The sequence below is a fragment of the Ambystoma mexicanum genome, chromosome 1q (assembly GCF_040938575.1).
Source record: "Ambystoma mexicanum isolate Mex_15411 chromosome 1q, UKY_AmexF1_1, whole genome shotgun sequence".
NCBI classification, from domain to species: Eukaryota; Metazoa; Chordata; class Amphibia; order Caudata; family Ambystomatidae; genus Ambystoma; species Ambystoma mexicanum.
In genome coordinates, this window is record NC_090922.1 from 902,315,216 (window position 1) to 902,341,723 (window position 26,508).

Consider the following 26,508-nt stretch of genomic DNA (forward strand, 5'->3'; position numbering starts at 1 on the left):
TCTAAAGCTACATAACTTTGAGCCTGTTTTCCTGGTGGCACGTACAACTTTAAATATAAGGCATACCTGGGTTTAGGATATGGTGACCAGCATCTCTCATATTTAGCCAAGCAACATCCATTTGATATCACACATGTGTCTAGGCCGGTGAACTCGGCTATGAAAGGATTATGTGCATTCTCCCCAGACAGGCTGGACCTTGCCAGTGCTGGCTGGACTTTAACCTTCCAGATTGCCTCTCTTGTTTTCTTTGTGAGGCAGTCACTTCACTGGAGGTTGTCCTGGGAACAGTTATCAAAGGGCACACCCAGTCTCAAAAGGAGTAGGCTCATACCAGGGAGCTGCATATCCAAAGGCCTTTCATTCTATTGAGAATGGAAGGGGCAGGTTTAGTGTAGACATAGGGGAATGTTTAACAGCTGGAGGAAGGTTTCACCATCTTGTTTCTCTGTCTGCCCGAAGGCAAAAACCTCTAGTTCCAACAACAGAGATTGGACCCCTAAATCAGGCTATTTTTAGCCCATTCACTTGGGGGTATTTGCCTTAAAAAAGAAGGGGTCTCCCACCTCTTATTTGAATCATCTCTGGACATCAAACTTTCAATAAGGTTTTGTTGGACCCTGTTGGGAGAGCAATCCTTTTCAAATTCCATCAGATGTGAGGCGCAAAGACAGGCGTTCCAAGGTATAGACACGCTTTGGGGGATACCCTACTCTAAATCTATGCAATACTATGGGCCTCATTACATGGTAGGCGGTGAGCCATGGCGCTATTAGCGCCATGGCTCATGCCCGTAAAATACTGGCACCGCCTTGGTGGAAAGGGGATTTACCGCCCCATTCCAAGGTCGGAGGGGCGGTAAATCCCCCTTCCACCATTGCCCTTCCCCATTCCCATTTCTGCCCCATAGGGCTCTATGGGAATGGGGAAGGCACTAATTACGGCACCGCAATTCTGCGGTGCCGTAATTAGCTCCGAGGTCCCTTTGTAGGTTGGATTTTAACGCCTGCAAAAAGCAGGCGTTAAATCCCCCAACCCGCAAAGGGACCTCGTAGTAAGGCGGTAAGGATTTACCGGTACCGGTATTTTACCGGTACCGGTAAATCCTTACCACCATCCGTGTAATGAGGCCCTATGACTATATTCAGAATATTGTGCAAAAAAATCTATGAAAACGTACATTCTGTGTGTATACAGTAACTGTTGATCCATAACCATTTGTTATATGTTCTAAATGTCACATACCACATTGGTTTGTTTCTTCTCATTTTTGACCTAAATACATAATGGTCTCCTATTTTACATCTCTGAATTAATCAATATTTCCACAGTATCAGTTTATTAGAGCATCACACTTGGTGTGTTTCAAGTGATATCTGGCAGGTATATTTCCACACCCATTATTTTTTTCATAATTAAGTTACTATAAATAAGGTCCCATGGTGGAACATATATTTGTGCATATCTGCTGCTGGAACAAGACCTGCATCTCTGCCAGCCATATTTCTTCCTATGACCTCACCTGGTTGAAGGAACCTGGAATGTGTGTGCCAGCCTCCCCTGTGTGTGGGAGCCCAGGACAATGACTAATCTTGTCCATGAGACCTTGGAGTGGGACTCGCAGCTCATGAGAGCCAGGAGAGGCATAGAGAGGGTGGGTACATAGCGGGAAGGCCCACCCAAAATCTGTAAATGCCCACTCAGCAGCAGTGTGTGGGCATTTACAGATGAGAGAGGAACGAGGTCAGCCAGGCCAGGGCCTGATCAGTGATACCCAGGTTATCAGAGGGATGATTGAGCAGGATGGCATGGTTGACCGTGTCAAAGGCAGAAGAGAGATCAAGTGAGATGAAGACAGAGGGGAGATCAGAATCAAGGTTAGAAAGCAGGTCTTGGCAGATGTTCAGGAGAGCAGTTTCCATGCTTCTAGCTGCTATAAAGCCAGACTGATGGTCATGGAAACGACCAACAGATGCAGTGTGAAGATTAAGCTGAGAGATGGCCAGATTTTCCAGGAGTTTGTCCAAGAAAGGAGTGATGGAGATCGGCCGATAGTTAGCCTGGCAGGGGGGTCGGCTGAGGGTTTCTTGCAAAGAGGGTGCACAGGAGAATGCTTCAGGGGGGAAGGGAAGGCTCCAGCGGAAAAGGAGTGGTTGTAGAAGTCAGCCAGGGCAGGAGCGGGGTTGTCAATGTGGTCCTTGATGGTTTTGGAAGAACAGGGAAGAACCTGTTTTGACAAGACTTTTATAGATGGGACTTGTCTAGAAACCTTGTCAGAGGAGAACAGAGGAAAGGAAGAGAAAGAGAGAGGAGAGGTGGCCACAGTGGGACTAAGGGCGTAGGAGAGAGTAGAGGTAGGAGGAAGAGAGGATGAGAGGTTGGGACAGTATGTGCTGGGTTTTAGAGAGGAAATAAGCCAGGGCCATGCAGAGGGCCTGGGAGGGGACATTAGAGGTAGAGACTGCAACAAGATTGGCCAGCTCCTTGAAGATTTTAAAGAGTTTGGCCGAGTTGTTAGATGCCGCAGAGATGGAGGCTTGGATGGGCTCTCTTCTTTGTGCGGACAGAGAGCTGGTATTGCCTTTGGAGCAGGCAGCAAGCCAGTTTGTCAGAGGATGCACAAGAAGCTAGTCATTTCCTATCCGCCACCCTGCACTTGTGTTTAAGGATGATGAGGTCAGAGTCATACCAGGTGTTGCACTTGGCTTTGGGCTTCAAGCCGATCCTCATGGCAGGGGCAAGAACATCAAGATTATCAGAGATAAAAGAATGGAGCATGGAAAGTGCTGTGTCAGGATGTGAGTCAGCCAGAGTAGGAGGAGGGGTAGACAAAGTGGCAGTGAAAGCCTCAACTCACACATGCTTCATGGGTCAGATGGCTGGGAAGGTAGGGGGCAGTGAGGAGTTTACTTGGCCTGAGTGGAAGAGAGGGAGAGATGGGAGGAAAGGAGAAAGTGATCACTCCAGGAAAGAGGAGTGTTGAGAGGGATAGGGAGGGGAAGGCCACCCAGAGTGTGCCCTGCAGAGTGAGTCGGGCACAAGGGGAGAATAGACAGAGAGAGAGAGAGTCGCCGAGGTTGTGAAAGAGTCCCCAGGAGGGACAGGAAGCATCCAGGTGGATGTTAAAGTCTCCAAGAAGGAGGAGTTGAGTGGTCGAGGCCAGGGGGGAGGAGGAGAGGTCCACCCAATCAGAGAAGGTGGTGATCTGACCAGGCGACCGATAGATTGTATCCACGGTAAAAGAGTTTCCAGGAGAGAGAGAGAGAGAGAGAGTCTACACACAAGGCATTCCAAAGAGGAGTAGGCCTGAATAGGAATGACAGAGGCAGGAATCCACTCCAGGAAGATCAAGGCTACACCCCCTCAGGAACAGTCGGATCCGGGTGCAGAGAGGATCTTGTAGCCATCAGGGCGGACAGTGTCTAAGCTTGTGACAGAAATGGCCGTGACCCATGTCTCGGTGAGATAGAGGGCATCGTGATCAAGTTCTTCTAGGAAGTTGAAGATGTCTGAGGAGTGTTTGACAGCTGAGGGAGGGTTGGGAATGGCAATATGGAGAAGGTTGCCAACCTTGAAAGACTTCCAGGAAGGGTTACGAATCAGAGGTACACCCTACGGAGGTGTAAAGGAGACTGAGGAGAGGCAGAAGAGGAAGAAGGAGAGGGCAAGGCAGCCAAGGAGGAGGCATTGGGGGGAAGCAAGGAAGCTGAAGAAGGGAGAGAAGTGACAGCAGGAGAAGAAAGGAAATTGTTGAGGCACGGCAAATGTCTATCAAAGAGGAGAAGGTTATCCTGAGGGCCTTGGACCAAGACAGTGCCATTCAGGTAAACATTACTTATGACCTTAGAGGAGTTGAATGGGGCCAGGAGGGCTTCCCACCGGGGGCCACCATTGACTGATATCTGGTCCATATTGGGCTCTAGATACTGGGTAGGTCACATTAATCACTTTTTGCAGCACAAGAACATATACATTGAACCTTGTGGTTTTTATTGCCTTTCTTCCCCAGTCTCATTTCCCAGAGTGCTGCATATTCTAATCTTGCGTTTTCTGTGTTCTTTCATCAGGGGTGTGTTTTTACAGTGTTTTCTAGTTAGGTATCATTGTACATTGTATGTTTAATTAAAACATATGTTTTTATTGGATCTTGATTGGAAATTCCTTTACATTGGACTGACTTTGCTGTTTGAGCTGATACTGAACCACATTCACAACCCCCTTGAGAGGAAAGCCTTGCCTCTGCCCACGTTATGACCAAAGGCAAAGGTGGTATATCTCTTAACTGGGCCTGTTTTACCTTTATGATTGTGTTGGCATTTGGTTTGTAGAAGTGTGAGGACTCAGTGGGCGCTTTAGCTTTTACTCATCCTTGTACTCGTGCAGGGCAGAAGTCAATTTGTTACACAAATTAACATGCATTTAGATTTGGGAAAACAAGCACATAGGTCCTAACAGACAAACATTGAAAACCATGTCCCTGCAGCTTAAAACATGACATACCAAACCATAATAAACCAGTGTGTAGCATAACACACCCAAGAGAGCATAGGATTCCAAGGCAGGGCAGAGCAGAGTAAAAATAATATAGCACAGCTACATAGCAAAGGCAAGACATGGTTTAGCATAGCAATAAATAATAATGTAAGCATTCAAAACATCACTGCCATGGTAGAATATCCCTGCTAAGATATTTCCGTGGGATAAACAGAAACACACATACATACAGACACTACTTACATCTCACCACTTCTATATTTTAAGTCTGCTCCTCTGGGGGTAGGCTGCTGGTAAAATGGAGAGAGGACCAGGCCCAGTAATAAAAGGCAAGAGGGCCTCGCCTTTAATGCCCTTCCTTCAATCCACCCCGGGGCTTAAATTGCCTTTTAATTTCATTAAGAGATGATATCTCCCGACTTCAAAAAGAAACATGTTGGCCACTTTTGGTAAGTGAGGCATGTCTAATCCTTTCAAGCAAAAATGTGCTTCTATGAAATGGAATCTCTTTTTTATTTTTTCTTAACTATCATGCTTCCTTACAATTGCTTCCTAGTTTTTTGAGTCACTGAAGCATGTTGTAAAGCTGCATCAATAAAAATAGAATCTTGGGGAATGTGCCTTCGTCATAGGGCCCTGAGAAGGACCCCAAAAAGGACGGATGACTGTAAAGCACCCTCTTTATGGGCCAGCTACCTGTCTAGCCCTGAAGACCCTTTCAAGGAATAGAATGGATGGCATGCAATGAACTGTAATGTGATATATAAGTCTGATATATTTTTAGAGTGGCAAAAGTTAGTTTATTTTAATATGCTTTTATACTGCACCAAATCACCAACATAGCAGTTTCAGATTTCCTAGCCTTGTTCATGGAGTGGCTTACTGTGCCCCTGCCAGGGGTAGTCAAACCTCAATCCACTGGAGGAAGGCATGTTTGCAAAAGGAAGATAAGGGTATGGGAAGCAAGAGGTTGGTGCCACAAACACAGGAAAGAAGGCATACAGCAGGGGAAACATGTTTTTGATATCCTGTGTGCATGCCAGTCCTTAGAGGTGGACGATAGGTCTACAACAATAAGGGGGCTGATATGTACTAAAGTGTTGTCACAATTGGTGGATTTTTTTTCCATGGCCCATTTGAAGTATACAGCAAATGTCTCAGGTAAGGTGAACACATGATAGCCAATTAATAGCTCTGTATTTACCATGCCAACTCTGAATATCTACTTTACATACTATGGACTGTGATGAAGTCATAGCATTTGTCCTCTCCCCCCAAGGGGGAGCCAAACCCTTTGGGACTAGGGAGGTGAGCCCACTAAGCTACACACACCCTAGGGGAAAGGGCAAGTAGGATCCCATTGGTGGTGACCCCCCCCCCCTTAGAGGATAGGCAGACCCCTAGAAGGGATATTGACCACCCTCCTTTATCTCAGGAATCCTACGTCTTAATTGGGTATTTGGATGTTAGGGAGAATTATAAATGTACTAATTCCCTTCACCTTAGAGACCCCCAACAACTTTTCTGGATTTTGAGGACTTGATTTTCTTACCTGGAAAGCGTGTGAGCCTTTTTTCCCACTCTTTCATGTATTTTGATGTGTGTTTTACATTTCTGTTCTCCGATTATGGAGTTTTAGATAACTCCATAGGCATCATCTTTTCATGTGTGTTACACAGCACCCTCAGTGCAGTGACACAAGGATGTCTTTTAGACTTCCCAAAGGTTTAAATACCTTCTCTAAAAATCAACTACTGCTTCCCAGAGAATGTAAAGTGAAATTGAATTTACTAGTCTTTTCCAAATTCCTAGACCATTCACACACCATCTTACACTGGAGTGCTGGAGGGGTTACATAGTATCCCTGTGTCTAAACACTCATGCAGCAATCAAATGATACCCTTTCCTATTGAAAAGGCTGGTGGCAGTGGTTTTACAACAAACTGCCATGATTTTTCCCGACCGCGAACACCGGTAGCTAAAAGTCACGGGAGCCATGTTTTTCAAGATGGCGCCTTAAGCCCCTTTGTTTAAACAGGTCCCAGTCTTCTTTTTTCACCATTTCTTTTTGGAAAGATCCTTCTAGTATTTGTCTCTGCGCGCCAAACCAGGTTTGGTCCCTTTGTTGGTGTGCCTTTGGCGGGCTTCAGGACTTAAGTCCGCCCTTGGTGTCTGAGTGTCTGGGGTGAGCAGGAAGTGAGTGAGGTGCCCAAAACTCCCTGTGCTTAGTCTCCTATGAGACCCAAATACACTCTGGTGTGATTGGCTGGCTGACTGTCCAGCAAGGACAGCCACCCTGCTGGATGAGTGACAGCTAGGCTGGAATGAAAGGGAGAGAACTGTTTAAAAGGCGAGTCTCGTGGACTGGAAGGCAGAGTCGACCACTGGAATGAAAGAACCGAAGACGAGCTGGAAGAGGACGGCTGCTTCAACTCCTGGACCGTTGGTTTGCCCTGTGAAGCCCTGCTGGAGGTCTGAATTGCCAAAATCCATTCCACTGAGAAGCTCCTTCGGGGACCAATCAACTCATAAAACACCTGGATACCATTCTCAAGGCTAGTTAGGATTAATCAGGGAGAGGGATTAACCAGGGAGACGGACACCAGTTTGTGTTCTTGAATCTACAGCTACTGGAACTGAAGTGACTCATTTTTGTTTGCTTTCTTCAATGATTCCGTGCAGTGCAGGAGTGCCCCGACGTCCACCCTCTTGTCCCCACTACTGAGGCTCAGCAACAGCGAGATCTGCAGGAACTGCCTGGAACTGTGACTTTAGCAACATTTGTTTGTTCATATAAAGGTACTGGGCCAACCCGATTGAGAGAAAGCACTCTTGCAGTGAAAGTTTGTGAAACGTTCCCAACTCGCAGGCCTAATCAGCTTGTGAACCCACAAATGATTCTTTTTTGCCTAAACTACTTCTGCGAACTTTTGCAAAGACTTTACCATTTGATACCAGAACTTCTCTTTCCAATCCAGACCACTAGCCCATTGAATTTGGCCTGGCCTATTGACTTGAATTGAACTCTTTTGGTGAACTGAAACTATTTGCACTGCCTACAAAGTATATGTAATCTATTCTACTTACTTTTGTCCTTTCTGCTCACTGCTAAGGAACTGAACTGCCATTTTGCTCCTATTTCAGGGGAGCTCAGACTGTCTCAAAAACTTAGAGTTTGTTATTGAAGTGTATTGGTATATAATATTAAGTTGTCTTCTTCTAGGGAAATGTTTTATAAATGATTGTGTAATAAATTAATACGTGTTTTACCAAGAAACATTGAGTATAAGTGTCTACTTGAACCACTGTGATTGAAAGTCCTCTGTGTAACTACTTGTACTGCTCACATACACTCTTGAGATAAGCCTGGCTGCTCAGTTCGCTACCAACAAACTGTGTGGTAAAGACTTATACCAAAGGTTGCTCTTGCTTACACCTGTAGTCCTAATTGTGTGTGGTGGTCCCAGAGGGTACTGCATGCAATTCAGCCTAACATTGGGGATTGCCTCAAATCAATATGAGAATGTTGTACATGGGTTAGTTTCTGACCTGATGTTTTTGTCCTCACAGAACCAATGCATTGCTTCACCTCCTTCCAGAGACAGATATTAAAGGAGCCTATCACTGACACGAGGAGGAATGAGAGAGCAAGCCAGAGTACAGCTCAACAGCCTGTGGAGCAGAGCTGCAGACAAGGGCCCATCCACCTTTGAGGCAAAGTCAGGGAGACATCCCACACAGATGGTGTGGAGCATTGAACAGCTAGGAAGCCCACAGAGTGCTGCTCCCTACTGTCAGGCCAGGAGGTTAAAAAGGTTGTCCCTGCCAAAACGAGAAGTGATTTGACAGTTTGAGATGTGTGTGATTGGCTCCCACAGTGCCGACCAGAAAGAACCAAAGCTTGCACACTGCTGCGGAAAGAAGCAGAGAAGCTTCTACCTCTCTCATGGAATAGCCTGTCACAAGACAGATATGCAGTATGCTAAGGGAACCATGAAGAGGGCGGACCCGTCAGCTGGGATGAGAGACTGGAAGGTCCAAGAGGGGCCCTGCTGCCACACCATCTGACAATGGAGTGAGAAGCCGCATACCCAAAGCCGGGGTGAGGAAGGCTCAGCAGGGTCCGAGCTGCCTTACTGCCCAAGACAGGATGGTAGAAATAAAGGGCTAAGGGAGGCCGATCCGACATACAGCCCGAGGCAGGTCAAGAACCAAACTGTAGAGGTGGAGCCAAGTACCACCACCCAAAGCTCCTCCTCCATGATGCCTATATGTTGGGAGCCAGAATGCGAAACCTGTGCATTGCCAGTAAGAATACCTATACCATAGAGAATCCTGGAAGTAATATTTCCATTGAGAAAGCCATACATGCATACATGACAATATGATGGCTAACTGAATGAAATCCCAGAGGAAATGGGAGAAGCAAGCGAGAAAACAGATTGGTGACATCATTAAGAGCAGAGTCGACGCACCTAGAAGTGATGCAGAGATGAGAGAACATAAAGATTCTATACGCACTAAGTTCAAGGTATTGAAGATTAGCAACATTTCAGGCTCGAGATGAAGCTGTTTATGCTACAGTATAAATAGAGAAGATATTGAGTTGTTTTACAATTGTACAGAAGCAGTAACGCAAGTAGACAAAGTATTCTTTAAGACTGGCTGTAGTGAATAGATTGTGGCAATGCACAAACATATATAAATAGGAAATGTAAGGACTACTGACAATTCCACAATGCGCTATAGTAGAGCTGGACCCCAAAAGCAGGAACACGTTTTAGTGTGGCATAGTTCGAAATCGAAAACTCAACCATGGAGGTGGGTCAAAGAAAGGCTTGGTTGGATCGACAGCAAGAAGCCAAGGCCATCTTGGGCTTGCCTGTGCGTACAAACAATTAAAGATTGTGTGACAGAACAGAACTCCTAACTCTAGTGAGAGGCAAGAACTTTGAAGACGTCAGAGGTTCATCAAATAGTAGTATTTTAAATGCAGTAAGACTTGAAATCGTGGTCTACAGTCACGTGGTCAGATGAAAATAGACACTATAATGAGCTGTATTGAAACCAAGAGGACAGAGTATGCTATACTCCCTCATATTCTTCAGCACAGAGAACATTTGCAAGGCCGAGTTCAAAGCCTTAATTAACTAGTAGGCAGCAAGTGTGATGATGGATGCCAGGGCTAATTGATGGGAGGGTATGGTTGTGGCCATGCCAGCCTGCATGCTGCTTACGCATGTGGAATATTACAGAAGAGTACAAGGGTGCCAACCAATTATAGAGGGACACGTAATAAAGAGTCCTATAGTTTGTGTAACCAATGGGATGTCATGTATTTGATGACATTTGCAGTGACCTGCACTAGAGGAGGGCCTATTTGCCCCGCCTGATGTTAGGGACCCAATCACTATTCCTGACCGGTATGGAACGTATACTTAGATGTTCCTTATAAGCCTATCACCATTCCGAATAGGTTTTTGTAGTTTGCAATGCAGGTAGAAGTCAATAGTGACAAGTTTGTAGTACGTAACCTGCTTTTTATATGTATTGAATTGAGTTTCAGGATCGAGCGAACGTGTTGAAGTTCATTGTAACTCCCTATTTTAGAAGATTGACATTAAAACAGTCGCATTTTGCCATCTTCCTGAGTTAGTTTGATTATTGAGTAATATTCTGCATCCCCATGTGTCTCTAAGTATTGCTCTCTCTTAAAGGGCTGGGTCGGTTGTCCCATTTCAAAACTGCCCCATGCAGGGTTTGGAAAATAAAGACAGTAAAAGGGGCTGAGAGCCCAAAGACCCCAAGGGGGGGTAGAGAACCTGAGACCCCAGCGAGGGGCTGTAACTAAAGGGATCTGAGTCAGTCTGGGAGAGCCCTGACCAACTAAGGACATTTGAAGGATTTGTGTTGAAACCTAAACCAAACCACAAGCCCTAGAGCCATTTGTTTCTCTGTATGTCACAAGTCAGAGGCAGGAGCCCGTAGAGAACTGATCCATGCTGGAACTGTGAAAAGGGAAATGGACCCTCAAATTATGACCTGACATTATGTTGCGACAATACAGTGTGGGTCAGAAGCTAGCCAGTCGGGCAGGAAGCCATTACCCATTTTTATTTATAGTTTTGTTACTTTATAGTGGTATTTTAGGATCGGGCTAGATATTGTTCAGAACAGTGGACAACATTACTTTAAATGACATCCTGACTTGCATCCCTTTGGACTCTTTCTTTTTCTGTAAAATGGGGACTCAATGAATACAGTTTAGACAGGGGTTTTCCACTGTAATACAAGTTATTTCTTTACCTCACCATGAGTTGTCTGTCTCCTGGTTCTGATTTAGCACAGGGCATATCTACAGCTAAACACAGAGTTATTTTCCCTAGGATCACCCATACTTTTGGATGATATGTTTGTGTAGTTGTACCCACCTGGCTCCTCTCAGTGCAGTATTCCTGAGGGTTATTCCAGGAGGAAACCTCAAGTAAATACCCCATGCTTTTTGCACAATCTCCCCTTTCCTTGTTTACAGTGCACATTTGTAAATCAAATCTGACTGTTCTGACCGAATCTAGATACAGTGGCTCTGTGTTTAGACCTTTTAACTAGAAGCATCTTGTTTCTTTGCAACTCTTCTGCATCCACATTTTATGTCTGAAAGGCATCAAATAAATACCCTGTAGTAGTTCCATAATCGCCCCCTTCCTTTCTTAAGTGTTCGTTTATATACCAATATGGCTGTTTTGAGCTTATCAGGATGCAGTGGCTCGGTGTATTTTTAAGAAGTACAATAGATCTTTACAATGCTTGTTCAGCCAAGTGGTATGCCTGACAGGCATTAAGTACATTGCCCCATAATGTTTACACATTCTCCCCTTCTTTTGAATGTGCTCATTTGTAAACCAATCTGGCTGGTCCGAGTTTATCCTTTTTTCAGGATTTTTAATAAGAGACATCTTATTTCTTCACGTTGCTTGTCTAGCCAGGTTTTATGTTTATCAAACAATTAATTAGTATGTTTTTACAAACAACTGGTTTCTAAAATGTACTCCTTAAATTGGTGAGTTCAGCTCTTCAGAATCTGTTATTAGTCACACCACACCAGTCAAGCAAATCCATCGGAAACCCTGCAAACATGCATTCCGATCATTCCAGAACTTACCAGTGGAGGCTTTCACAGAAGACTTCACCAAGGGTCACTTCACATGGGATGATTTACCGTTGATTAACCAGGACTGAGACTCGCTCTTCCAAGAACTCAACACCTACCTGACAACCAACATCAACCGCCATGCCCCGGTAAAACAACGCACCCTCAAGCCTAAACCTTCCACACGCTGGTACACTCAAGAACTCAAATTCAGTAAATGAACCATCAGAAAACAAGAGAAGGCTTGCCAAACATCCTGCTGAACATCTGACTTCGCCCTGCTCAAACTCTGTGCTACACGGAGATGACTGATCACCACTGTTAAGGCCAACTTTTACCAAAACACCATATCCAAGCCCAATAATAAAAGCAGAGCCCTCTTCAAAGCCATCAAGCACTGCATTAACCCTCAGCCCGCCCTACCCATATTGCACACCATCAAGAAGGCAACCCTTATCAACACTTTCTTCATCAATAAGATCAGCATGATCCACCAACACATAGACACCAACGCTACAACTGACAGCACACTACAGATCCAATCTTGCAAAACCACAACTACTTCCACAACTTTGAAGCCACTCACTATTGAACACTATACTGCCATTCTAGCATCCCTGAAGGCCACATCATCATGGGACAACATCCGCTCTGCCAACATTAGCTGTGCCTCTGTACTTAAGACACTCCTAACTGAAGCACTCCTCCCTTACCTGCCAACCATCCACTGCTCCCTAACTCAAGACACCTTCCGCTCGACCCTCAAGATTGGATAAATCCACCCACTTCTCAAGAAACCAACACTAAACCAAGAGGACCTCCGAAACTATCACCCCATCACCCATTCTCGCCTCCTAGGTAAGATCCTTGAGAAAACAGTAACCAAGGAACTCCTCCATCACATTGAAGCCAAAATCCTCCTTCAGTGCTACCAATCTGGCTTCAGACCCAGATGCAGCACACAAACAGTTCCCATCAAGCTGAGCGACAATTCCCTTAAAATTCTTAATGATGGCCATCCTTGCCTCCTGGTTCTTCTTGACCTCGCAGCAGTATTTGGCACAGCAGCCCACCAGACACTCGCTGACAACTGACATTTCAGCATGGGGATCAGCAAGATCATCCTCAACTGGTTCAAAATTTACCTTATGCCACCAGTGTGTACACATGAATTCCTCCAGATCACCAACTCTACCCATCTCCTGTGGAGTCCCAGAAGCATCCATCCTCTCTCCTGTGATCTTCAATCTTTACTTTGAACCACTTGGTCCATACAACACCCACATCCACTAATATGCAGATGACAAGCAGCTCTACCTCAAGATATCCTCCATCAAAGGCATCCACAGGCTCAAGACCTGCCTCTCATTGATCCAGTCGTAAATGCCCAGTGCTTACCTGAAGCTCAACCCCTCAAAGACTGAATTCCTACTGCCGACCAACATCACAGAAAACCCTGATATCCAGATCTGGCTCTGAGCTATGCACCTCGACAGCTTCACGCCGCAGCTGTCCACCTGTGCCAAGCCTCATCGGTTTGACATTGAGAAACACCTCGCCTTCAAACAGAACATAGCCAGGAAGACACAAATGGCTGTGTACCAACTTTCTCTCCTGCAATAAACTGGGCCCTTCACCTCAGAAAACGACTTCAGATCTGCTGTCCAAGCCTTGGTCCTCTCCCACCTAGATGATGGCAATGCCCTTTTGGAAGGTCTTATGGCAACTACCCTGGCTTCTTTGAGATTTTTCCTGCGTGCTGCAGCATGACTAATCAAAGGACTCTGCAAATTCAACCACATCACCCAGCCCTCATCGAACTGCAGTGGCTTCTGCTGCAAGCCTGTATCATTTTAAAATCCTGCTGCAGCATATACAAAGCTGTCCCCCTGAAGTCCCAACGCTATCTCATTGAGAAATGCAGCATCTCCAGAGGCCTATGGTCCATCAGAATTAAAGACAGGTGTAGACTTGAATTCTGCCAGTGCAGGAAGGAAGAAAACAGAAGATAGGCCTTCTCTGTCTATGCCACAGACTCTGGAACCTCCTGCCCATCAACATCCAACTCGCCCTCTTCTTCAACAGTTCAGGAAGGAGCTCAAGGCCCTCCTCATCATGGAGTGGCTCCTCCCTAACACCTAGGTCCATACACCATCCAATCCACACCTTACCTGAGACTGGATGATATGATCCCCACTGTTTCCTCCCCTGGTTACTTGTAGATCCATTGCTGACTACTGCCCTCCCTCCCCTGTTCTTAGATTCCCACTCCCTTGTTTCTATGCTGCCTGACAATATTCTTCCCCTATCATTGTAAAGCACTCCATTGCTTTCCGGAGCTAGGTCCACACTCAATAAATATAATAATAATAATAATAATAATAATAATAATAATAATAATAATAATAATAATAATAATAATAATAATAATAATTTTAGTCAATTTTTGTCCGTTGAAAAGGGCTCAGAACAAACCTGTATAACTACCTGTGGGTCTTTCACTACCATATTGTTTTCAATTAAGATTAATATTAGCCCATCTTCAATTATGGCCAATGATTGTGTTTGTGGGCATATTGTATATTGTATTCAGTAAATTGTCTAAACTACCAGAATGTTCAACAGCAGAGGCGTTGCTAGCGGGGGGCTCACAGGGCTATAGCCCCTGGTCTTTTGGTTGTAGCCCCGGATAGAATCTCAGGAGCTACAACCAAAAGGCTATAGCTAGCCCCGAGTTCTGACAGTTCTGACATTAGCAATGCCCCAGGTCTTTTCCAGACCTAGCAACACCCCTGTTCAGCAGTAAAAAAAAAAGACGATTCATGATCATTCACTGGCCTATCCACAATAAACAAACCTTTTAGCATTGGCTAGTCCTTCAGCACCACAGCAAAACTTTCTACAATCCTACAACTGTGCCCATTATTGTTTGCATAGTTCCCAGGTACATCCTGAAGAAGCCTACAATTAAATGTTCGGATACCATGTTCATGGAGGTAGGCCAAAAAGCAAAGATCTGTTCAATTCAATATCATGATCCATTAAACACAGAGACAGCATGTCCAGAATATAGTATTCAGTAAATTGTCTAAACTACCAGAACGTTCAACAGCAGAGGCGTAGGACCATCTTAACATTGCAATTCCTATCAATGATCAAAGTGGGAAGGCCAGTTATCCCTAACTGCCTAAAGTGAAGAGAGATTCAACAATTTGCTACAATTTTGTGACCTCACTTTGTCCTTGTGCGAAGAAAAGAGCATAATAATTCATCAGAGATATTTAGTTCCTAGATGAATCCTAGAGAAAATGCATGCTATATCTTGATTTCATTACATGGCTGTGTTTTGCTAAGGTAAATTGTGTTGCAGCCCACATTGCTATGCACATTGACATGATTGCCCTTCTATTCCCTTAGATTAGGAGTTGCAAATGTTGTGATACTTGGAAAAACATGTATTCGGATCAATAGACAACCAGGTTTCTTAAAAGAAGATTATTTTGTGGCTACATATAACCTTATAACCAGAACCAAGGAAGACGTCATAGATACTGTGTTCTCTCATATTAGTATGAAATACATTTTCCGTGTGAAAGCATTCATTGTGTAGTCCCATTTTTAAAATAAGCAAAACCAGCTAAAAAAAAACATAAAGGAAGCAAATAGAGTGAAAGTCAAAGCATTTTGGGCAGAGTCCATCGTCAGGGCATGATTCATGGTAAAATGGCACAAGAAAGGGAAAAAAAACAGGAAAAAACTAAAGAAACATATGAATACATACCATTTTAACATACCAGTGTTTCACTGTAAGCAAACGCTCAAACAAATGGACACAGACAAAAAGGGTCCATACCTTCATTCCTACCTGACACATACACATTTAATGCATGGAAAAGGAATTTGCAATACTGCTATAGATATGAGTACATTATAGCACAATCAACATTTGTGACAAGATTACGAAAAGAGAAAAACACAAGTTGGAAGAAAGAGAGAAAACGGTACCCGTATCACTTCGATTTCAAATACTATAGCCAGTGCAAAGAAAAAGGGAACACATTATTGTCAGTACAACCATAATTAAGCCCCTATAGTAACTCAACACAATGCTATAGCCAAACTGGCATGCTGAATGTGGCAGTAAATGAATTGTGGCAAAAGAACTTGCCAATACATTTTGATAGCCCGAGCTGCAGAGGCGTTGCTAGGAGGTGGGGCTGAGGGGGCTAGAGCCCCGGGTCTTTTGGTTGTAGCCTGGATGGAAGCTCAGGAACTACAACCAAAAGGCTATAGCTAGCCCCGATTCCTGTCAGTGCTGACATTCGATTAGTCCGTGATCTTTTCCAGAACTAGCAACACTCCTGCCACCCCGGTTCCTTACAAATACTCATTGATACCAACCAGTGTGTAAGGGCTGCATTCATCCAACCAAATGTGTACATATTCATACTGTATTTATACAGGGTACGTGAGGATGCTCTGCCAAAACATACCGTCAACACCATGACATCATAGGATCACAAGTAGGGAAACGTACAAAAACTAGTAGAAAAAAAAGTACAAAAAGGGAAAGAGGAGAAACTTATTATGCAATCTGCAAAATATAATAACAGATAAAACATGGATGAGTAAGGAATAACCAAGGACCTGAGTTCTAAAGAATAAGACTGTTGAAGTATATTCTATAAATTCCGGTACGCCTATTTTCTCCACAAGCCCTATATGTATATTACAGCGTCAATAATCTACTTCAGGAAAATGTGTTTACCTAGAAAGTAGCAGACACTTGAGATTTTCAATCGTTCCGCAATCAACGAAGTAAGCGAACAAATAAGTAACCACAACTAGATGGGTTACAAATACTGGGTACCATACAAACTGTTATTCTGAAGAAGAGAATATTATGTAATACCCCATATAATATGGTCATTAAAGATACATAATAGAAAAATGACAATCTTGATTCAGGAAAGGTGCCAAATGTAATTCTTCCTGGGATAGTTTTTTTTTTTGTTTTAGAAAGTTCAGTTTTAAATAAATGGTCTCTAAAGTTGGAACTCCGAGTATGAGCAAACATGGGCTGATCAAAAAATACATTCTTTATTCTTGTATCACATTTCAAAATATGCCACTACTTATATACATATAAGGGCTGCAGCGTTTGCTTTGTATCAAGTATTATGAAATGTGCTTTAACGCCACCTATGAGCGAAACTATTACAGAAATGGCAGATGAGAGAAACAAACCTAATATGGGTTGTTTGGTTATTTGCCCACCTATTTGCCCACCCATTGACTGCTCATGGCCGTTCTAATCCAAATGGCCATTCCCACTCACTTCAGCTCCCCGCCCCCCACACCCGCCCAAAAAACCTCCTCGTGGGAACTTTTTGAGTTCACTTTATTTAGGTCTTACCATCAAACTTTGCACTAGAAGTGCCTGCCAGTGTATTTTCATAGCATTCTTCTGAGTTGTGCGGGTGTTACTGGTGTAATAACTAAGCCTTAACGAGGTCTGGCTTCAGCCACTCTATTTATAAACAATATGTGTGATCTTCACTGAAGTCCTGTTACAAACAAGCATTGGCAAATGCAGCAGTTTTGGCTTGTGTATAAATATTAGGCATTTGCCAGGTGCTGCTATGAGATGCCCATGTGCACAAACCATGTTTCACCTGCTACCATCAATAGCAAGTAAACACTTCTGCAGCAGTGCCTGGTAAGTGCCTTTCCCATGTCTACACAAAAGCCCAAATTGTTGGCATTGCCAATTACCTTTTTAATTGTAATTGCGAACAAGTGGTGCACAAAATGACAGCAAACAAAAAGTAACCCAGTCCCGTTGGGAGATTACATGCTCCCGGTGTACAGCAGTCTGTGTTCCCACTATTCTGGGCAGCATTTTTACTATCATTCCTGGTGTGTCATGTAATGTTGTGCCTTTAATTCACTAACGATAAGGGCACCGACAGAAACATATATGGAGTTCAAATGAGTGCATTGTCTTAGGTTTGTATTGAATATGCAAACATATACATCGGACATGACATTGGATTACTGATTCAAAAAGTATCTTATAGTTTCATTGAATAGTAGGTATGTTTTACACGCTCTCAAACACTACACGCACTTATGAAGTTGTTATTGTGTTTATGGTTTGCAAATCAAGATGCATCATGTATATTGTTATGTACAGAGTGTAAGGGATGGATTCCAATTTGTAATGTGTGTGTTTTACTTTGGCAGAAAGTCGTTCCCCTCCCAGCATGCTACATTGGCAGCGTTTGCAGCAGTGTACATTTCAGTAAGTAATACTATTATCGATCAGTGTTTCTCACACATTTACAATTTGATATCTTCTATCAATTGTCGAAAGTATGCCCATTATTGGAATACAATAAAAAAGCAATAAGGAGTGGGCAATATATCATGTGTGTTATCAGCGGCCTGTAAAGTCGTGGGATAAAACAGGGTGTGCATTCAGAAGCGTTTGGATTTGCAGTCAGGTTGCATGCTAATTCATGGATTAATGTACATACATATGTCTCATGTTAAGGCCATTTTCTGTATTCAAATCACAGTTGCCCTTATTGTAGCTAATAATCTTATTAAAAGCAAGAGGCGTTAAGAAGGTACGAGTCTGACATATAAATGTGATGGCCACGATTACAAATAAAACAATACATTTTAATGAATTCAAATATTGCACTGGTGTGGCAGTTTATCATAAGTGGAATTGTGGACTCACTGCCTTAAACAGACATACTTCCCCAAAGTAGGGCAGGTTTTTGCCAGAGAAAGTGTTCCTCAAAGTGCTTCCTGATCATTATATATCTCAGTGAGTCAAAGCTTTGGTGACCTTTGAATGTTCACATCTCACGTTTGAGGGTTGCACCAACCCGCGCACCTCTCACAGGACCTCCTCATGTGTGGGTCGAGGCTGGATTTTGGGTCCTGCAGGGTTCTTTTATCCCAGGCTGAAGTGTTCTATATTCATCTTGACCCTTTAAGCTCGTACAGGACATACTGTGCATGGTCAGTCGTATGCACAGGACACCCAGGTCTACGGGTATCGGAAGCAAAGGATTAGCTTCTTCTGCTTTACGACAATCTACATAATGTTCAGTTCTGGAAAAGGGTTAGCTTATTGAAACTTAATAAGGCAATAGTCACTGAGGCGGTGGGCAAACCGGGCTGGTAATGGCCGACCACCAAAGCTAAGGTCCCTTCATGAGGGTGCTGGTATCGTTACCACGGGGGTCGACCCGCCACCGTCGTGAATATCGCCATTAGCACCAGTGAGGATCACATGGTGGGGGGGGTTATGGGCACTTTTGAATTTTAAAAAAGAAAATAAATTTTGCCCAGTGGTGCCTGAATCCACGTTGCAATTCTAAAGTCTGCTTAACAGGTTGACAAACAAGAAAAAGGGACTTAAGAAGCTCAACATAAACGAGCCTTCAGCACCCATGTGTGATCCTCGTGGGTGCAAATGGCCTTCATGCGAGCATGCAAGGTGGTGTGGATGCCGGGTGCCCTCCGAGCTGAACATAGGCTCCTCAGAACGCAGACTTACACCCGAGACTATAACCTCTGTTCTGAGCTTTCTGATGGCCAACCTTCCCCCGGCAGGGTGCTAATTCCTCAAAAACCAAGATGACATTGTTTCTCTCCATATTGAAAATCTTTGTTTATAACAAGGTTAAGAACCAAGGTTTAATTTTTGATAATGAAATCACCATTTCTCCACCAATTAAAGCAATCCAGAGTATTTGTATTTTTATCGAGGGCAATTTTAAAAACACCTTCCTGTTCCCCACAGCCATTGGATGTCTGTGGCTTTATTTAGTTGGTTTGAGATCTCGGGATTGCCCACAAGATAAAAACAAATTGAAGGAGGAGTGGGCAGAAATTGTGCCTGACTGCATCTTGCCAACAGCTGTACAGAGAGGCACTCCTTGGGTCTGCCGGGACTGGTCTTCTACAGTGTCTGGATGGAAATGAAAAACCAACCCTTCCTCCCCTTGACACAGTAGGTGCTGTCTGCTCACAAGCCTCAGATACCCCTATCCTGCAGCAAAAGCTTTGCAATTCAGCCCTTCAGCGATTCAATGTGAAGAGGTGAGAGAACTAGGATCTTCAGTACCAGACATAGCCCGAGGTAAGTGGCACAAAAACCAACGGACAAGCAAATAACTGAACTAACTGTAAGGGCTCTGAAAAACCCTTATCATAACCCAACTGTATCTTGTAGACCTGGACGTTGCTTACAATCCATGAGCCAAGTCTCGTAGGTAGACACAGGGAATGTAGACTGATGAACTGTGATGCCTCGGTCCTACGTTGCACTAAGGAACAAAACCTTGTGCTACCCTTTGCAGCCCAGCCTGGAACCGGCCCTAGAATGTTCATTATTTCATCTGCACCTGCAAGCTATAAACCTCATAAAGCACCTGGGAGGTGGACATGCACAGCACTTGATAGACCCAGGAGAGCAGTGCTAAATACTATCTCTGCGTTATTTGGCTTCAGTGATGTACATTTGCACACCAGATGGTATGCAACCCTGTCCTGGGCATGTCTTCCTTCCTTTTAGAAAAAGTAAATGTATTGAGTAGTCGATGTGCTCTCAAATTGGCTACAGCCATAAAAAAACTAAAATCCACTTAACAAGAACAAGATGTGCTATTTACGACCACCATGTGCACAATTGGCCTGAAAACATTTGCACCACTATCGACAAAATAAAGATACGTGCAATTAAGGACTAAAGTTCATGCATTTTTAACCCCTGACGTTTCACATCAGAAGCCACTGGAACAAGTGGAGGTTTCGAGTAGTGCCTGGACCTTGTGCACAGCGAGCAGCATGCTACACTGCTGATTGTGTAGGCAGCGCCGGAGCCGATCAGAACTGTACAAAGATTCAGAATGGCTCACCACCATTAGTCATTTGTCCAACTGCCCAACCTGGATGGCAGATGGCTAGAAGTGAGCTTAATTGCGGGTAAATAGCTGTCTCTTCTGCAGTTTTGTGAAAGTTAATCACATTCGTTGTCTTTACGATACTACCTTCGGGGAGAATACATGCAACAATGGTGTACCCAAAATTTTAAAAAATTGGACATAATGTAGGAACCGCAACTGGAGTTAACATATGTAAGGTCTTGCGGGTCTCAGAATTAAGCGTTGGGAGGGGGACATGGGGAGGTGGAGAAGGGGGAGGCGATTGTTTTTCTTTCTTGTTATGTATATGTTGAAAATGCTAATAAAAACAAAGTTTTAAAAAAAAAAACCTGGATTGTACATCCCCCACTTTTCTGACGACTGTATCTTTTGATGTTAATGTCATCGTGCTGAATTTAGTGATATCTCTCTGTGCAAGTGTGTGTTCAATGCTTCTTAACTGTACACAAGATGATATGAGCAAGAATGAATGCAATCTCTCTCCTGCCTTCCTTAAATACATGTGTTTCTTCTTTCTAAGATGTACTTCAATGCTACGTTAACAGACTCATCCAAATTGCTGAAGCCTCTGCTGGTCTTTGCCTTCATAATCGGTGGAATCATCTGCGGCTTGACCCGCATTACCCAGTACAAGAATCACCCAATTGATGTTTACTGCGGCTTTCTGCTCGGAGGATGCATTGCTGTCTACCTGGTAAGTGTGGGTGAATGTGCAGCACCACTTGAGAGATGTGAGGGGCAAGCCTGGATCATTCTGTGTGAGGGAAAGGACACACTTCACATGGGGAAAGCACTTAGCGAACAGTGTGACCCAACGAAGCATGAACATGTGGATTGTAAGGGGCAAGAGTAGAATAAAGGCAGGGGTCAAGTCCTAAAAATAAAAGTGGGGGGACTCATCAACAAACGCGATGGGAACTGACGTCACCAGACATTAGCATATGATGGTGAAATATGCACATTTCATTAAATTGGCTTTGCATAAGCACCCAAATTCCACAGAACAAATGGCATTTGCCTCCCATAAAATCAACACACACACAAAATCAAGAGAGGATATTTTCTTCTAATAGTGTTTGAAAACGTTTAAAGTTGTGCATGTTTTAAACTCCAAGAACCAATACAAATGTTTTCCCTGGAACATGCAGTACCAAAATGGGACATTTCATATTTCGCTTTTTGTTGTTTTTCATCAGGTAGCGCAGTGGTGAAGTATCAGGCTTGCAAGCCTGACGACTGTAGTCCGATCACCGAGGTCGGCATTCATTCAGGAATTTCATTTTTTTTTTTGGGCTCGATGAGCCTTTACAAAGGATCAAATAAAATCAAACAAGTGAAAAAATGTCTTTGCAAATGTTGTAAGTGACTCCAATCTAGCAATCCAACTAAGTCGATGCCTGGTCTGGGATGCCCAATGGAAGCCGTTATTTATATATTTTTATGACAAGTTCATAAATCTGGATGATGAACCCTTATATAACGCCCCTCTCTTTGAATCCCCCTGACCTCACTGAGCCAAGAAGTAGCTTTGTTTTGCAAATTAAAAGATTTATTTTAAAAATTAAACAATATATATCACACTTTTATGAATAAATTAATATTTGATAGCACACTTATAATATGACAGTGATCAACAATGGATAATATTACACTAGCACACTTCTTTAATTACTTAGGAGTTGGTATAGAAAGGATAAGGTAGCAGAGGGTTTCAAGGAAAAGCAATGATGGAAAGAATGCACCACAGAAATAAACTGATATGGTTTCAACAAGAGATAATATGATCACTTTTCCCCTTGTGGCAATTCACTCCCCCCCCCCATGCCATATAAAGAGATGGAAAGGAGAGCACACAGTTCTCAAGAATACAATCAAAATACAATTCAAATTCCAGTTCCCCCCTAGCAAGCCTAGAGCAACCGGTATGCTTTTAAACAGGCAAAAATACTTTTACATGTGATTTGCAATGAAGTGAAAAATATGCTAAAAATTATTTTAATTCCCTATAGGAGATTCAGGGTAGGTGGCAGCTACTTTGAATTAGTTCAGGTCAACACTAGCAATGATTCAGGAATGATTATCAAATTGAAAACAAATTTCAGCGGTGCAAGCAAGAGACAGCTATTTTTTTACATGTGGTGAAATTGAGCTAAATTTCAATTGGCGGCACTCTTTCTGAGTGTGTCGATCGCGATTACGGAAAAACTATTATGGGGTTATTGGAAAGCTTAGGTTCTTAGCTTTAAGATGACAGTTAAATCTCGCTTCTAGCACATGCGGTTCAAAAGATATGGATGTTTTTGTGGAGGTAGATTCTCAGAAATACAGTAAAGATTCAGAATGACAAATTACACTTTCACAGCTTTGAAATCACAGAATGGACACACGATTTCTTATGCAGTTCTGGATAGGTGGAAATGGTTTGAATTAGATTATTTTAAACTAAGAGATTTGTTCTGCACAGTTCTGGCTGGATACTCGCACTATAAATTTGAAATAGGCCGTCAAGATCTGGTCAACAGGTTTAGACTGGACTTCTGGCGGGTGGTTCTGAAGTCACAGCTATCTGGGTCAGCTCTGCTGGTCTGGATCTCTGGTTCTGGCAAAAGTACTTGGCACTGCACAGCGGTCTGGTCTGGTCTGCTATTGGCACTGCATGGCGGTCTGGTCTGCTATCAGCACTGCACAGCGGTCTGGTCCGGGTATGGTTCTGTCACAGGGTTCTAGCCAGAATCAAACCGCTCGCCCGGCTGTTGAATAGTTTGGTTAGGTGGCTGGATTCTGAGGCCTTCTGAGAAGGATTCAGCTTTTGGTTCAGGCCTCTGTGCTTCAAGTTCTGGAGTCTATCTGGAGTCTATGGTCCTTCTGGATATTGTCTGGTCCGGCAAAGTGCTGCGCAAGAAAGTGGAAAGAGCAGTCCCTATGTGGCTTTCAGTGGTTCTTTTTATGTCTTTTGAAAGTGGGTGGGAAGGCTGACTTTCTATGCCAACCACTCTGAGGATCCTGATAGATTAGAGGATTCTCTGTCGCCTGACTAGAGAACTGAGCTGTGAGTCAGAGTGATGCTTTTACAATCTATTGAAGAAACGCCCCTTTGGTTTCACTTAGAAAATTAATTTTTCATAACAAACAGGTTTCCCAGATACACACGTGGTTGATAAAACATGTACACATCACAGATGAATTAAGACAGGTCTCTGTCCAACCCTGATCTTTCTAAGAGCTTGGGTTCAGAAATGACAACATTTTGCGCTTTAAGTGGGTTTTGCCATGGTCGGTTCTGCATCAAATTTTACACAGACCTGCACCCCCTCCCTGAGCATATTGCTATAAGTTATCATGTTTCTAGCATAAACCCAGTGTCTACAATATGAATAAATCGTGGGGTTTGGTGTCAGAACATCACACAGAGTTGAGCTTAGTCTCAAATTGTGGGTATATTTTTCATATTAGGAATCTCCAAATTGTACATTTTTGCCAGCTTAATACAATATTTTATAAGCAATTTAATAAAACATACATTTGCTCTCAATTCAGTACACCCATTTGTTTGCCCCCGCCCCCGGGAACTTGGCTTGACTCAGAGATCATGTGGCGACAGTTCACACCCAAAATCAGCATATTCTATTCAGCTGAAAGCATCCATTGTCTCTTTCCTCCATGCTGCAGGGAAACTCTCCTCCCCTTTTAATCAACAGGACCCTGTGATATCTTGTGCTGTTGGTGTAGGGCCTGGGAAGGGTAGGTGTTAAGAATTCTCATTGACCAGCTAGCCTTTGAAGTCTCAGCTGTGCGGTTTTCCTGGATTCTGGCGCAAATGTGGGCTTTTCAGCCATCTTGGATTTTCTAAACCCACATCACCAAATGTTGCAGCATAATAACTGGAACATGGGTTCACCTGACAATGTACACATTTTTGTCTAAATAAAAAAGAGAATAAAAGAAAAAGATAGAGAGAAAAAAAACGTTTTGTTCTCCTTTTTATCAACCCTGCCACTTTTCAGGCATTTGTGCTTTTTAGTTTTATGTTTTCTCATGTCACCTAAGTGCACAATGTTGTGGTGGACTATTTTCCTGGGCTATACAGGTTAGATGATTATTTCACAGTTGGTTAATACCTGGATGGCTGCTGATGTCAACGCGACATTGGTGCCAGAAATAAGTCTGTCCCACAAAAAGTCTGAAATAATGTCCTCCTCTCTGCGCACAAAGTTCTTGAATAGTCTTGACCGTTGTATCCATGAGCCTTCACAGTCCATAAGTAAGTGCCTTAATGTTTGTTTGGCAGTGTTTATGCAAATCGAACACAGTTTTTTTGCCTTATCCCCTTTGTTTCGCTTTTCTAAAACTGCCCCGCAGTGGACCAAATTTAATCTCATTCTGAGGAAGTTTGAACGCAGCTTTCTATTTGGAAATTTCATTACATAGCACGAAAGACACCCAAGTTCCTTTTTACCCCCTCAAGAACACACTTTGAACTGGATCTGATCTGACCTTCTCTATGGTTTCGATCCAGTCTGAGAGTTCCAGTTTTTTTTTTCATTTTGAGTGGATTTAAGACCAGAGTTTCCTAATCAAGGTCTATTCTTATGAGTGCCTTTGTTACCTTGTCCCCAAGTGAGATCAAAAGTGATGATTTGCCCTGTAACTTCTGAGACCTAAGGTCACCATAAAGGGAGGTCTCTTTGCCCGTAATTATTTATCGAAACAGGGAAATCAGTTTCCAGTTTGCCATACACTTTAGTGACTTTAGGCCTAGCTCGAATCTCAGACTTCCTATAGATGTACAGCTTGGAAGTCCCAAGACCCTTTTCCACAGTCGACCTTCAAAACTTTCCCAGTTTGCTGACCAGAGACCTGGTTTAGCTTCCAGACCATAAAGTATCACTGGGACCACTTCTGCTAGGTAATATTTCACTAGCGGAAGGATGGAAAATTTACAGAATTTATAGTTCAGTTTGATCATTTGTGATGCAGCTTGTGTTATCTTGTCCATAATCTCAGATTCTGCCTTGTAATGGGCTGGATGAGCGTGTATATTATAACCCAGATATTTTATGGTTTCTACAACTCTAATACATTCACCCCCCAGTTTCCAGTTCTTATATTTAGTTTTTGACAAAGGATGTTTAAAGATGAGGATGTTTGACTTGGCAGGGTTGACTGTTAGTTTGTTTATCCCAACATACTCATTCAGTCTCACTAGCAGATGTTGCAGACCAATTGGTGTTCTATCTAGAAGTAATACGTCGTCTGCATAAGCCAGCCAACAGATCTTTTTCCCATTTATGGTAGAGCTGGCCAGCGCAGCCAATTCTAGGAAAGGTCCCATGTCTGCCAAAAACAGATTGAAAAAGAGAGGCGCTCCTAGGCACCCTTGTCTGACCCCTGTGTTTACCTCTATTAATTTTGAGAGGTGGCCCATTGCATCAAGACGAACTCTAAAGTTTGTAGCTCTATGCAGTTCCACCAAGATGGACAATAGTGTTTCTTGCAATCCCCACCATTGCAGTTTTCGCCAGAGAAATGCTTGTTCTACTTGATCTACTTGATCGAAAGCTTTCGATAAGTCGATCCAAGCTCCATAAAATGGGGGCGATTTCTTGCTCTCTGTTTGTTCATTTAAGAGACTTAAAATCAGACCATTGACTGATGTCGAGTGTCCCTGAATCCTGATTAGAAGCGTGATAGGATGTCAAAATCTTCTACTCATTTTGAGACGTGGTTTAATAGGAGTTTAATAAATATTTTGCTTTCGATGTCGAGCAGCGCTATTGGTCTGTAATTTGCTGCTGTCCGACAATCCCCATTTTTAAAAAAGGGTATTACTAATGGCGTTTTCCAAGAAATTGGAACTGCCCGCTTCTTAAGGATTTCCCTAAAGAGACCAGATAATAG

At 43.3% G+C, this 26,508-nt stretch overlaps 1 protein-coding gene across 1 annotated transcript in view; it reads left to right on the plus strand.

Annotated features, from left to right (window-relative positions):
- Nucleotides 1-26,508, plus strand: part of PLPPR4 (phospholipid phosphatase related 4) — a 538,006-nt gene that overhangs the window by 484,808 nt on the left and 26,690 nt on the right. Inside the window, exons 5-6 of the mRNA XM_069641535.1 lie at nucleotides 17,891-17,948; nucleotides 21,131-21,304. Coding sequence (XP_069497636.1) covers nucleotides 17,891-17,948; nucleotides 21,131-21,304 — 232 coding nt within the window. The remainder of the gene's footprint in view (nucleotides 1-17,890; nucleotides 17,949-21,130; nucleotides 21,305-26,508) is intronic.